The 15,995-nt window shown below is 20.4% G+C and overlaps 1 protein-coding gene and 1 long non-coding RNA gene across 5 annotated transcripts in view; one reads left to right on the forward strand and one right to left on the reverse strand.

Moving 5' to 3' along the window:
• Window positions 1-1,932, forward strand: part of LOC122500490 — an 85,567-nt gene extending 83,635 nt beyond the window's left edge. Inside the window, exon 3 of the long non-coding RNA XR_006301482.1 lies at window positions 1,839-1,932. This is a non-coding gene — a long non-coding RNA (uncharacterized LOC122500490). The remainder of the gene's footprint in view (window positions 1-1,838) is intronic.
• LOC122500485 (ammonium transporter Rh type B-B) overlaps window positions 1-15,995 on the reverse strand; it is a 50,915-nt gene that overhangs the window by 21,226 nt on the left and 13,694 nt on the right. For 3 of the 4 annotated variants that reach the window (XM_043609433.1, XM_043609432.1, XM_043609430.1), the window contains exons 2-4: window positions 14,765-14,900; window positions 14,481-14,543; window positions 2,121-2,307 (exon numbers count right to left, since the gene is read on the reverse strand). In XM_043609433.1, the coding sequence (XP_043465368.1) occupies window positions 2,121-2,307; window positions 14,481-14,543; window positions 14,765-14,897 (383 nt within the window). In that variant the 5' untranslated portion in view covers window positions 14,898-14,900. Of the gene's footprint in view, window positions 1-2,120; window positions 2,308-5,221; window positions 5,439-14,480; window positions 14,544-14,764; window positions 14,901-15,995 lie in introns of those variants that run through there. The other variant, XM_043609434.1, reaches the window with a different exon arrangement.

A 15,995-nucleotide genomic window follows, 5' to 3' on the forward strand; every position in this document is an offset into this window, starting at 1 on the left:
CGGATATTTTTTTAATTCTTTAAAGTTTCAGAAGCTATTTTTTTAACATTATATTATTGTATAGTTACTAAAGGACTCGAACTAGATCCGTAAATCCCGTAAAGGTTCGTAAATTTGAGTCAAGTCCGTAAAATTCATCTTTTTTAAAAAAGGTCCGTAAAGTCAGTAATTTGATTAAAAAAGGACAAAAAATCAATTATTTTCAATTATAATAAAATTCTTAGCAGACATATCAATAATGTTAACAATTTTTTTTTTTAAATTCTTGCCAAAATTTAAATTATTTTTATAAATAATAAAATTCTCCACCGAAATTCAATTATTTTCAAAAAATTGTAATAAAATTCTTGTCAAAATTTCAATTATTTTCAAAAATTTTCCTCAATTTAATGATTTTTTGATCATTATTATTTTCACAAAATAATAAAAATTTCATAGAAATTCAATTATTTAAAAATTTTTTATTAATTTCTTCGCAATACAATTCAATTATTCTTATATAAATACTAATTTTTTTCGACAGGTTCTCATTTATTTTTCTAAATAAAATTCTTTTTAGGAATTTAATTATTTTCATAAATATGTAAAACTCATTGCAGAATTTCAATTATTTCCATATAATAATAAAACTCATCGCAGACTTTCAATTATTTTCAATATACAATTTTAATGGAAAGCCTTTAAAATGTAATTATTCTTAAAAATTTTATTAAAATTTAGTAAAGAAATTCAATAATTTTAAAAAACCTTTGCTGCAATTTATTTATTAAAATTTAAGTATTAGTTTCAATATATTTTTAATTAAAATTCTTCAAAGAATTAAATTATTTTCAAAAATTTTAATGAAATTCTTTGCGTACCAATTCAATTTTTTCCAAAATAATTTTAATAAAATTCTTCGTAGAAATTTAATTAATTTCAAAAATTTGTCAAAATTCAATTATTTTCAATGTCTAATAATTCAATAACATTTCACAAAAGAATTCAATTTTTTTAAAAATAAATTTTAATAAAATTCGTCTTAAAAATTCAATTATTTTCTTCGCCTAAATCTAATTATGTTCAAAAATTTACGAAAATTCTCGTCAAAATTTCAATTATATTTATAAATAATATAACATTTTTCTCCGAAATTCAATTATTTTCAAAAATTTTAATAAAATTCATGGCTGAATTTCAATTATTTTTAATACAATTTTCATCAAATTTCTCGAAAAATGCAATTATACTTAAAAATTTTATTAAAATTCCTCAAAAAAAATTAATTTTTTTAAAATTTGTTGATAAAATTCTTTATGAAAATTCAATTTTAAGAAACATGTAATTACTCAATAAATTGTTATTTTTGTATTTAAATAATTGAATTCTAGTAGAATTTTCTAATAAACATTGATTTAAAAATTTCAGTTAAAATTTTAGATTATAATTGAATTTTAAAAGCATTAGAGCGTGGATTTTTAGAAATAATTGAATTTTTAAAAGGTTTCAAATTAAAATGTTTCAAAATCTGAATTTTTCATACTTCTAACTGACAATTTTTTTGAAAAAGTTTAATGGAAAAAAAAAAAAAAAAAAGTTTAATGGAAAGTTTAATGGAATATTTTTTTTTTAATTATTTGAAGTTTTGAATTTCTAACATTAATTAATTTAGGAAATTTATCTTAATTTTTGTTAAAAAAAAAAATCGGAAAAAGTTTTGAAAATTATATTAAAATGTAATTGAAAAAAGTTTATAAAATTTACAAAGTTTAAAGAGTTTATAAGAAATAATGAAAAATGACATAAAATTTTTAAAGTATAAATGTTAACATATAATATAAAATTATCATTTTTTTCAGTTAACACATGTGACTCGTCTGAAGAATGCGACAAAAAGTGCGAATGCAGCCCTAAAATGAAAGTCGTCTACAGGCAGAATATGCTGATCTTTACGTGAGTTTGCAATACTTTTTACAATATTTATAAACTTTTGTATTGTTATTTTTGCTTCGTATTATATTTTAAATATTATGAGTACTTTTCCCTTTCATGAAAAGTTTTTAAAAAATTGGAATTTTCTTTTTTTTTTTAATAAAGTAAATTAAATACAGTGAAAGTTTTAAAATTGCATATACACTCACCCTTGAAGAGATAAAAGTGCTTTGCCATTTTTGCCCATACTTATAATCCCATCGCATAACATTGCCACTTGTACTAAAATTGCGCCTATTAAGAAAGTTAGTCCAACGGCACTTTGTCCATATCTTCGCAAAAATGTCATTAAGAATCCAAAACCGATCCATATCATTACATGAACATCTTGGTACACTGAAAATGTTTAAAAAGCTGTTTTAACAATTTGTGGGACAAATAATTATAGGTACTTATTTAATTTTATAATAATTATTTATTTTATGCTCTCTACACCCTGAAAAAATATATATTTGACTCGGAGCCAACTAGACTTTTTATTTGGTTAAAATAAAATTTAATAATTTTTATTTTTACATAGGAGTTGAAATTTTCAATAAATTTCAAATTCAAGCCTTATTGAAATTCAATAACTTATAAAAGAATATTATTAAGAATAATTACATTTTTCGAGGAATTCAATTAAAATTGTATTAAAAATAATTCCTGAAAAGAATTTTATTTTTTTGAAAATAATGGATTTATTGAGGAAAAGTTTATAAAAATTTGTAAATAATTGATATTTTGCCAAGAATTTTATTAAAATATTTTAATATAGGATTGAATTTTTCAGAAGAATTTTAATATTTATAAAGATAATTGAAATTTGGACGAGAGTTTTTTAAATTAAATAAATAATTGAATGTTTCTTAAAATTGAATTCTCTTAAAGAATTTTATCAACAAATTTTTAAAAATATTTATACCTTTTTCGAGGAATTCGATTAAAATTGTACTAAATATAATTGAAATTCTGCGATGAGTTTAATAAATTTTTGAAAATAATTGAATTACTGAAAAGCATTTTATTATTTATGAAAATAATTTAATTCTTTCGACAAAATTTACTAAATTTTTTTTTAAGTAATAAAATTCTTTTGTGAAATTGTATGGAAATAGTATAGATATTAAGAATAATTGAATTTCAACAAATTTTTGAAATTTCTATGAAGAATTTTATTATTTTTTGTAAACAATTGTATTACTGCGAAGAAATTTATAAAAAATTTGTAAATAATTGAATTCCTGTTAAATTTGTATAATTTATAAAAACAATTTAATGTTTGCGTAGAATTTTATTAAAATTATTGAAAATAATTGAATTCTTTTGGAAAATATTAAAATTTTTGAGAATAATTGAATTTTGGAAATAAGGAAGAAATTTGAAATAATTGAATTTCTGTAAAATTTTTATTATTTATGAAAATTAATTTATGATTGTCTAGAATTTTATTAAATTTTTAAAAATAATTGAATTCTTTTGAAAAATATTATTTTCAAAAATAACAAAATATTTTGCGGGAATTCAATTAATTTCAAAAATTATCATAAAATTCTTCGCGAAAATTCTATATTATTTTCAAAACTTTTAATAAAGTAAATAAATAATAAAATTCTTCTTAGGAATTAAATTATTTAAAAATTTTTTTTACAAAATTCTTCCAATCAATTTTAATTATTTTTAAAAATTGTAATATAATTCTTGTCAAGAATTCAATTAGCATTATAAATATCAAAATTCCTCCCAGAAATTGAATTATTTTCAAAAATAACAATATTTTTAACATGATTCAATCACTTTGAATCACTTCGTAAACTTTTTCGCAGAAATTTAATTATTTTCTAAAATTTTCATAATTTTCTTCGTTGATAATCAATTATTATTGCAAAATGTAATACAATTCTTGGCAAGAATTCAATTATCATTATAAAATATAAATAAGAAAATTCTTCGCAGAATTTTAATTATTTTCAAAAATAACAAAATTTTTATCAGGAATTCAATTATTTTCAAAAATTTCATAAAATTCTTCGCAGAAATTAAATTATTTTCAAAACTTTCAATTAAAGTTCTTGGCAAGAATTCAATTATCATTATAAATAACAAAATTCTTCGCAGAAATTCAATTATTTTCAAAAATAACAAAATTCTTCGCAGAAATTCAATTATTTTCAAAAATAACAAAATTTTAGCAGAAATTCAATTATTTTCAAAAATTCCATAAAATTCTTAGCTGACATTAAATTATTTTTAAAACTTTCAATTGAAGTTCTTGAAAAGAATTGAATTATCTTTTCATAAATAACAAAATTCTTCTTAAGAATTCAATTATTTTCATAAAGAACAAAATTCATAGTAGGAATTAAATTATTTAAATAATTTTCATAAAATTCTTCACAATATTAAAAGCATTATAGCGTGAATTTTTATCAATAATTGAATTTTGAAAAGTTTGCAAATTAAAATTTTTGGAGAATTTGAATTTTTCATATACTTTTAACTAAAAATGCTGTAGATTTAATTTTTTTTTTTTTGAAAAAGTTTAATTGAATTTTTTTTAAAATTATTTGAATTTTTTATTTTCTACAATATATTTAATTGAAAAATTTCTGAATAATCGAAATTTCACGTAAAATTGTATTCTTAAGAAATGGATTTGAAAATTTTCAAAAAATTATTATTATTATTATTATTATTATTATTATTGAAAATTATTAAAAATAATTGATTTAGAGAAGAATGTTAATTGAAAAGACTAAAAAAATTGAATTTTGGACAAGTTACAAATGATTGCACAAAATTCAATTATTTTCTCGTCAAAATTACAATTACATATCTTTATTATAATAATAATAAAATTCCTTTCCAAAATTCAAAATTATTCTCAAAAATTTTAATATTTTCCAAAAGAATTCAATTATTTATTTATTTAGATAAATAAAATAAAAAACCTTTTTTGCAGTATGAAAAATAATTTTCTAATTTTTTCATTCAATTTCTCACTCATAAAGTATTATTTATTGAGGGATGCTGCATGTTTTTTGCTCATTCTCTTTTTTTCGGAAATCAATAGAATAAGAAAATGGAGTTTAAAGAAAAACATTTGCAAGTTATTACAATATTCTAACTCTCGCCGATATAGTGGAGTTTATAAAATAAAATTTTCTTCTATTTGAAAATGTACAGATCTCTTAAAAAGAGTGCAATTGCTTTGTGACTTTTTAAATCTGCTCGGAGCAGTGCCAAAGTATATAGTAAGAAGGAAACTTACACATGTACGTGACTGGCAACATACTCGGCTTTCCATTTAAATAAGGTGTAAAACTGTTCTGCGTATTGCCAGCGTTCGCTTCGGGGGCGTAATCGAAGATGGCCAAGAAACCACAAAGAAGAAAACCTTCCACGAACAATAGAGCAATTCCCAATGCAAGATCCGTAGTCATAGTTTTTCAAATAATCTCGATTTACTTTTTTTTTCCTTTTCTTTTTTAATGTCTTTTTTTATTTTTATTCTCTACTCTTTTATTTTTTATACCTTTTTTTAAAATTTATATTGCTTTAATTCTTCCTCTATTTTTTTTTATTTCTTTTTTTAGTTTTTACTCCTGTATTTTTAATCCTTCCTCTATTTTTTATTCCTTTCTTAATTTTTACTCCTTTATTTTTAATCCTTCTTCTTTTATTTTTTAATTCCTTTTTTAATTTTCACTCCTTTATTTTTAATCCTTTCTCTTTTTTTTAATTTCTTTTTCTTTTATTTCTTCTTTATTCTTGTATTTCTTCTCTATTCCCGCTCGATACTCTTATTGGAGAATTGTTTTTAATGGAATTAAATTAAGGAAGGTTTTTAGTATATTATGTAGAAAATAACTTAAAAATTTTTTTTTTAAACAGAATGGTCTTTTTTCACTTTTAGAGGAATATAATTATTAAACGATATCAAGTTCCGAAATATAATTGGAAAATACAATTTATATGAGAAGGTTATTTTTGAAATAATAGATTTTGCTCGAAAAGTTTTTGAAGATTCTTTATGGCAAAAGTCCACAAAGTAAGAACGAACTAGAACTGAATGTTATTTTAACAGTCGGGAGGAAACTTTGAAAACATTTCAAATGCAAGATAGCCATCTCAGTATATTTTAAAAGGCGTTAGGTCAAACATTCTCTACATCTTCAAGAAAAGATAAATTTATTTTGCAAGCTACTTACTTTTTTCTTATTGTACACCTATAGACGTATTTACGTATTTTATTTTTAGGTGCGACTTTGAAAATATAAATTGAAAAATTAAATTAAAAATCTATTTTCCAAAAAGATGGTTCAACTGATGTAGATGCGCAATTTTGAAACTTTTGTTAATTTTACTATTATAGTACCTAATATTTAACAACCTTTTTTTGAGGAAAATAAATATTAGTGATCATTTTTGGCTGGAACTGTAGAAAGCGATCACTAATTTATCAGTAAAATATATTCGTACAATGTTTCATTGAGGACATTACTACAAATTCCGTTGGAATATATATTTCCTCAAATATCCCGCAGTAATATTCCTTCGATATTCGGTTGATAATTCCTCGAGTATTTAATGGAAATATTTTAACAATGGACATTCAATTAAATTGAACAATATTCCAATGGATTAAAGTTACAATTTACAATATTATTGTTTCTTTATTTTCCAATTAATTAATTTAAATTAGTTATTAATTCTAATTAACTTTCAAACACGAAAGGAATTTGTGTTGTAATTCTAAATTTCTAATTGATAGGCATATTTACAGAACCCCTATTATTCGAAAAAATAAATTTCATTTGATTTAAATAAATTTTATTTGATTAAAGTTACAAATGATTGCACAAAATTCAATTATTTTCGAATGTACCTAATTTAATTCGCAAAAATTCAATTACGTTCAAAAATTAAAAAAAATTCTCGTAAAAAAATTACAATTATCTTCGAAAATAATAAAATTCCTTTCCAAAATTCAATTATTCTCAAAAATTTAAATATTTTCCAAAAGAATTCAATTATTTTTTCAAAAATTTTAATAAATTTTTTGCAATAATACAATTGCTTACAATTCTTTATACAATTCTTTATGAAAATTCAATTTGAAGATACATTTAATTATTTAATAAATTATTTATTTAATTTAAAAAACTCTCGTCCAAATTTCAAATATCTCTACAAATATTAAAATTGTTCTGCGAACAATTAAATTATTTTTAAATATTTTAATAAAATTCTTGGCCAAATTTCAATTATTTACAAATTTTTAAAAACTTTTTCTCAATAAATCTATTATTTAGAAAATAAAATTCTTTTCAGGAATTCAATTAATTTCATAAATAATAAAACTCATTGCAGAATGACAATTTCCTCAATTCAATGATTTTTAATATCCACTGGTTTTAGAAAAATTCCCAAATGAATTCAATTAGTTAAAAAAAATTTTAATAAAATTCTACGCAAACATTTATTTATTTTCAAAAAAAAAATAAAAATTCCACAGGAAATCAATTATCTAAAAATTATTTTCATATATTATTCAATTATTTTCGTAAATACGTAATAAAACTCATCGCAGATTTTCAATTATTTTTAATAAAATTTTAATGGAATGCCTCGAAATATGTAATTATTCTTAAAAATTTTATTAAAGTTTAGTAAAGAAATTCAATTATTTTAAAAACCTTTGCTGCAATTTAATTATAACAATTCAAGTATTATTTTCAATACATTTTTAATCAAATCTCTTCAAAGAATTAAAATATTTTTAAAAATTTTATTGAAATTCTTTGTAACAATTCAATTTTTTTCAAAATAATTTTAATAAAATTCTTCGTAGAAATTAAATTAATTTCAAAAATTTGTCAAAATTCAATTATTTTCAACGTCTAATATTTCAATAATATTTATATTTCACAAAAGAATTCAATTACTTAAAAAGAAATTTTAATAAAATTCGCCTCAAGAATTAAATTATTTTCTTCGCAGAAATCTAATTATGTTCAAAAATTTACAAAAATTCTAGTTAAAATTTCAATTATATTTATAAATAATAAAATTTTTCTCCGAAATTCAATTATTTTCAAAAATTTTAATAACATTCATGGCAGAATTTCAATTATTTTTAATACAATTTTCATTAAATTTCTCGAAAAATGAAATTATTCTTAAAAATTTTATTAAAATTTGTCAAGAGAATTCAATTATTTAAAAATTTGTTGATAAAATTCTTTATAAAAATTCAATTCAAGAAACATGCAATTACTCAATAAATTATTATTTTTGTATTTAAATCATTGAATTCTAGTAGAATTTTCTCATAAACATATTTATTTAAAAATTTCAGTTAAAATTTTAGATTATAAATGAATTTTAAAAGCATTAGAGCGTAATTTTTTATAAATAATTGAATTTTGAAAAGGTTTCAGATTAAAATCTTTGAAAATTGGAATTTTTCATATTTTTAACTAACAATTCCGTAGAATTAGTTTTTTTTGAGAAATTTTAGTTGCGGATTTTTTTTAAAATTATTTAAAGTTTTTATTTTCTAATATATATTTAATTGAAGAATTTACTAAAAATTTTAATTTGGTAAAATTTTCAAAGAACTTTTACGATAATTATTAAGAATAATGGATTTGTAAAAGATGTTTAGTTAAAAATACGAAAAAAAATTCAATTTTGTGAAAGTTACAAATTATTGCAAAAATTCAATTATTTTCAAGAGTAATAGTATTCCTCCCAAAAATTAAATGTTGTTCAAAAGTAATAAAATTCTTCTTAGGGATTTAATTATTTTCACAAATAATAAAACTCATTGCAGAATTTCAATTATTTTTAATACAATTTTAATCAAATTTCTTGAAAAATGTAATTATTCTTGAAAATTTTATTAAAATTCGTTGATAGAATTCAGTTATTTGAAAATTTGTAGATAACAATTCTTTACATGAATTAAATTATAAGAAACATTCAATTATTAAATCAATTATTTATTTTTGCATTTAAATAATTGAATTCTATAGTAGAATTTTCTAATAAAAATTGATTCAAAAATTAATTTCAGTTCAAATTTTAGATAAGAATTTTTATAATAGAATAGAATTTATTTCTTGATGTTACAAAAAATAATGTTTCACATCAATTTTAGATAATAATATAGCGTGAATTTTTAAAAATATTTGAATTTTCAAATTAATTTTAATGAAAAAGTTTAATTGAATTTTGAATTTAATTTTTTTGAAAAAGTTTAATTGAATTTGTTTGATAATATTTTAAGTTTTTATTTTCTAATATTTATTTAATTGAAGAATTTACGAATAATTGAAATTTCGTAAAATTGAATATTGTAAACAAATGGATTTGAAAATTGTCAAAGAACTTTTTCGAAAATTATTAAAAATAATCGATTTGAAGAAGAATTTTAGTTCAAAATTCTTGTAAATAATAATTGAATTGTAAATATGATTTTATCACTCGGTCATTATTTAAAAAAAATTGGCTTAAAGAAGAATTTTAGTTGAGAATTTTAGGAAAGAATATTCATAATAATGAAAATAATTTTTGAAGAAGTTACTGTAACAAAGTAGCAAGTTTTAATTAATTTCATGTTTCAATTATTATAAAACATGAAGAATGCGAACACTCCGAGTCGAAGACTCGGAATGGTCGATATCTTCATGTTTTATAATAATATTCTTATATGTTATTGAATTTCAAATTTTTGAATATCTTAATTTCTATAAAAAAAAATAATGAATAAATATTTATTTAAAAATGATGTTATTATAATGGTTTCGAATAATTTTCGTTTTAAAAACCTGGAAAAATTCCGTTTTTTAACTTGAAAAACCTGGAAAAGTCAGAGAATTGAAAAAGTGTAAAGCGTGGCAACCCTGTAAAAATTTGACTCCAATAAACAATGTTTGCTTTTTATTTCTTGTTTGCAAAGAACAATTGGTCTTTGCGTGTAGCATATAATTATTAATTATTAGACTAAAAATGTTTGCAATTGAAACAAATCGAGAGGAACAAGTAAAACAAAAAATTTCAATCTATTGGTAAATCTTTTAGCATTTAAAGAGAGCCACGTTTGATGTGAAAGATACTTAAAGCAGGTGAATTTTATAGTTAACTGTTACAATTCTATAGTGAAATCCATTAGAAAAGTAAATATAAGACATTAAATTAAAGGTAAACAAGCTTGAAGCAAAAGCTCACTGCTAGTATCAAGTAATAGTGACTGTCAGCATTATTCTTTGAGCAAGAATTCTCTCGCTTCAGACACTAAACATTATAACGGGTTTCGAGCCCGTTCAATGTTACTGCTTCGATTCATGGTTTCAGTTCTATAAAAAGTCCTACAGGGAGCCAATACTATTAATGTTTCAATGGTCCACTTTGCTTAACAACCGAAAATAAAAGAAGCTTTCGTTTTTCAAGTGAAAGTGCAATGCTCTTGATAGGAAATTGTAAAATAGGATTTTAATTGGAAGAAAAAGAAGACTCTCCAATGTTTGCTGGTGTATAAAACCTTAAATATCGCAACGATAACGAAATTGATTAATTTTTTATTTAATAAAGGACTGCATTTTTTATTAACGAAATTGAAATATTTTTACCTCGGCTCACCTGTTAGAGGCTCTGAGTATTTTGCCACTATTTTATTTTGACAATTGCCAATGCCATCTCTTAATAAATAAAAGATTGAAAATCAAAGCACTGGCATTTGCATAAAAATAAATTCAAAATTCAAAACAAAATTTATAATTATTCCTAATTTTAGTGCTACTACAAAAATTGACTTTGATTTTTGAATTTTATCAATTTAGTTAATAAGTAAAAAAAAATGTTTACATTTACCCCGAAAATTTGAAAACTCGGAGTAAACGTAAACAGAATTTGAACTGCATTTTAAAATAATATAATTGAATGACTTTGGTCAGGGAAATCTAATTTTACTTAAATGTTTCAAAATTAATTCAATTTTATATGAATTGCGTTTAAAATTTTCATAAGTAGATGAACTTCAAAAGATTTTGATTTGAAATTTTGTAAAATTTCAATTTTAAATAAATTTAATTGTAAATTTTAAAAAACCTAGATTTTTAAAAAATTTTTATAACTAAAATTCTTCTGAAATTAGTTAAATTTTGTAATATATACCTATATTTAATTGATTATTGAAAATAATGCATTTATAGAAAAATGTTAATTGAAAACACTAAAAGAAATTTAATTTTTGACAAGTTACAAATGATTGTACAAAATTCAATTATTTTCGAATGTACCTAATCAGATTATTCGCTAAAATTCAATTACGCGTTTAAAAATTTAAAAAAATTCTCGTCAAAATTACAATTATCTTTATAAATAATAAAATTCCTTTCTAAAATTCAATTATTCTCAAAAATTTTAATATTTTCTAAAAGAATTTAATTTCGATCAAAAATTTAAAAAAATTCTAGTTTATTATTTATAAAGATAATTGTAATTAAATTACAATTATCTTTATAAATAATAAAATTCCTTTCCAAAATTCAATTATTCTCAAAAATTTTAATATTTTCCAAAAGAATTCAATTATTTTCAAAAATTTTAATAAAATTCTACGCAAACCTTACATTATTTTCATAAATAATATAAAATTTAACAGAAATTTAATTATTTACAAATTTTTTATAAATTTCTTAGCAATAATACAATTGTTTACAAAAATTTTTAATAAAATTCTTAGCAGAAATTTAATATTGATTTAAAAAATTTGTTGATATTCAAAATTATTCTCAATATTTACTGATTCTATAAAATTTCACAAAAGAATTTTATTATTTAAAAAAAAAAATTTAGTAAATTTTGTCGCAAGAATTAAATTATTTTGATAAATAATAAAATTCTTTTCAGGAATTCAATTATTTTGAAAAATTAATTAAACTCGTCGCAGAATTTCAATTATTTTCAAAAACTTTCCTCAATTTGATGATTTTTAATATCTACTACTTTAATACAAAATTCCTAAAAGAATTCAATTAGTTAAAAAAATGTTTAGTAAAATTCTACGAAAACATCTAATTATTTTCATAAATAATAAAAATTTCACAGGAATTCAATTATTTACAAATAATTATTTTAATATATTATTCAATTATTTTCATAAATATTAACAATTTTTTACAGGGATTTAAGTATTTTCATAAATAATGAAACTCAATGCTGAATTTAATTTATTTTTAATACAATTTTAATGGAATTCCTCGAAAAAAGTTATTATTCTTAAAAATTTTATTGAAATTTATCAAAGAAATTTAATTATTTTAATAACCTTTGGTGAAATTTATTTATTAGAATTTAAGTATTATTTTCAATACATTTTTAATTTTAATTTCTTTAAAGAATAAAATTATTTTCAAAAATTTTAATGAAATTCTTTGCGTAACAATGCAATTTTTTTCAAAATAATTTTAATAAAATTCTTCGCAGAAATCCAATTATATTTAAAAATTTACAAAAATTCTCGTCAAAATTTTAATTATCTTTATAAATAATTAAAATTTTTCTCCGAAATTCAATTATTTTCAAAAATTTTAATTAAATTCTTTAGCAGAATTTCAATTATTTTTAATACAATTTTCATCAAATTTCTCGAAAATGAAAATATTTTTAAAAATTTTATTAAAACTTGTCAAGAGAATTCAATTTTAAGAAACATTAAATTGTTTAATATAATATTTATTTTTGTAGTTAAATAATTAATTTCTCGCAGAATTTTCTAATAAATATTGATTTAAATATGAATTTCAATTTAAAATTTTTGAAAATTTGAACTTTTCATACTTTTAATTAAGAATTCTATAGAATTAATTTTTCTCAATAAGTTTAATGGAATTTTTTTTAATTATTTGAAGTTTTTAATTTCTAATATATTTAATTGAAGAATGTCAGAATAATCAAAATTTCGTAAAATTAAGTTGTAAACAAAAGAATTTGAAAATTCACAAAGAACTTTTTCAAAAATTATTTTTAAAAAATTGACTTAAAGAAGAATATTAATTGAAAATTCTAGAAATGAATAATCGTAATAATGAAAATAATTTTTGAAGAAGTTACAGTACCTAATAAAATAATATTTTTAATTGAATTTCAAATTTTTGAATATCTTAATTTCTATTTAAAAAAATGATTAAATATTTATTTAAAAATGAAGTTATTGATGTTTCCGAATAATTTTCGTTTTAAAAATCTGGAAAAATTTCGTTTATTAACCTGGAAATGTCAGGGAATTTGAAAAGAGCAAAAGCGTGGCAACCCTGAAAACCTTTAAATTTTTCCATTTCTCACAATAATTTCTTTTTAAATAACATAATTGAAGAACAATCCTAAAATTATGACTTATGAATTATTTAATGAATAATTTTACTTAAATATTTTTCTGAAATTTGTCAAATTTTTTAATATTCTTATATATAAGTTATAAGTTATTGAATTTTAAAAGCTTTGTATTTGAAATTTTCGAAAATCTGAATGAATTCCTATGAAAAAATAATAATGATTAAATATTTATTTAAAAAAAAAGTTATTGTTATTTTCGAAATAATTTTACAATTTGAGAAATTCGTAAATAAATGTTATAGAACATTTTTTTGAGTATTTAATAATTTTTAGAGTGAATCAGAATATTCTTTAGGGTCAAGGAAAAAGTGAAAATTTTGTCTGGGAATCAGGGAAAAGTCGGGGAAAAACAAAATTAAATTTTAGTTGCAAAATACTGGAGGGAATTTTCGAATATTTAATAGTTTAAAGTATACAAAACGAATCAAATATGTTACATATCGCATATAATGTACTTAATACAATACAGACAAAGCGAGTACGTTTTGGTTTAATAATAGAATGATAATCGTCCGTACAGTTTCGTTTAAAACGTGAAAGTTTTCGTGTAATCGATTTAACTTTGTGTATTTTCAGTATAAAAGTTATACGTAATATTCATGTGATATAATGAATTTAAAATCTACTACTTTTCCTCTACCGTTAAATTTTATAGGTAACGTTAAGCTTACATTTTGGTGTACAGCTTTTAATGCATCTTTTTTTTATACATACACATTTTTATTTAAATTTCTCTTTTAATCCATTAATAAACAATCGATTAAAATTTATTAAAGAGAAACAACGGTGGGTATTTTTAAAAAATTGACTGCATTTTTAAAAATTTTTTCGATGATTTTTTGTTTATGGATTGACTGCTTTATACGCACTGAATAAAAATTTTAATCGATTAGTTGTCTATTATTAAATACCATATTCACTTGAATTAATTACTATACTGGCTATAAAATATCGCGCTTTTATTTTCTAATTAGTCGATAGATCTTTAACAATAATTTCTACTCTTATAAAATATAAAACAAAATGTATTATTTTTTCTTCGAGTATTCTTTTAGTAATTTTTAAAATTTTTGTTTTTAGTACTTTGCTTTTGGTAAAATTCTTTTAATATCAAAAAAGATACTCACTGGGATAAATTCGAAGTGGATCTTCAATATCATCAAGTGAAATGCCTCCATTTTTAACTGGAACTGGAATTTGAAATAACATCTATCATTATTATACAAATACATATATAGACAATGCGTTATCCTCACTACGTATATGAGTGATGTTTGTTTTGGCATCAAATAGATATGTGCACACTTAGGTTTAGTAGTACCAGTTTTCATTGCGGAATGTTTGATCAAACATCATTGTTTCGTCATTGCGGTGAATGTGTGTATGCAAATAAATTATGCACAGTACTCACTTGAATGGTTACTGATCACATTAGCACGTGCCTCAGGTCCATATGTTGTTAATGTGCCCATTAAAACCATTATGATGAGCTGAATCAGGAATAACAGAAGGACCTGCTCCTTCCCTCCGCATAATGAAAGCATACTCTGTGTGTTTACAAAATCACTTTCATTACCGCATTTATCTTTCGTACATACAGATAATATGTATATAGTTTTCTTTACTTTTCATTATTTCTATAATAAATTTATTGTTACGTAAAGAATGGGCAGAATTTTTCTGACGGACGATTATTTATGATGCCCATCAATTAAATATATAGTTAAATTTCAAACAAGCTTTACTTAAAAAAAGCTGTTTCTAAATCATTTAAAATATTTTAATTTCAGTGGAATAATAAATGGGTATTTAAATATTTATTTTTAAAAAAATATTCTATTTTTAAATGTAAAGCTACTTTTTTAAAATTATAGTTTTCGCCGGGCTCAAATCAGTGAAAGTATTTAAAAATACGGACTTTACGGACCGAAAATGAAAAATTACGGACCAATATTACTGACAAAAATATAACCATTCCGAGTCAAATAAGAGAACATTTTACATAATACTATAAATTAAATTTGTATAATTAAAAAACATGAAGATATCAATAACTCCGAGTCGAAGACTCGGAGTTTTAGATTTCTTCATGTTTTATAATAATTAAAGATGACCGAGTGATAAAATCATTTACAATATTAAATTATTATTTACAAGAATTTTTAACTAAAATTCTTCTTTAAATTGATTATTTTTAATAATTTTCAAAAAAGTTCTTTGACAATTTTCAAATCCACTTGTTTACAATATTCAATTTTACGAAACTTCAATTATTCGTAAATTCTTCAATTAAATATATATTAGAAAAATAAAATTTTTTAATAATTTCAAAAAAAAAATCAGCAATTAAAGTTTCTCAAAAAAATTAATTTCAAAATTCAATTCAACTTTTTCATAAAAATTAAATTCAAAATTTAATTATTTTTAAAAATTCACGTTATATTGCTTTTAATATTCAATTCCTATCTAAAATTTGAACAGAAATTAATTTTTAAATCAATTTTTATTGGAAAATTCTACTAGAATTCAATTATTTAAATACAAATACAATGCAAATAAATAATTTATTGAATAATTGAATGTTTTTCAAAATTGAATCCACATAAAGAATTTTATCAACAAATTTTTAAATAATTCAATTT

The sequence above is a fragment of the Leptopilina heterotoma genome, unplaced genomic scaffold (genome assembly GCF_015476425.1).
Source record: "Leptopilina heterotoma isolate Lh14 unplaced genomic scaffold, ASM1547642v1 Lhet_187, whole genome shotgun sequence".
NCBI lineage: Eukaryota > Metazoa > Arthropoda > Insecta > Hymenoptera > Figitidae > Leptopilina > Leptopilina heterotoma.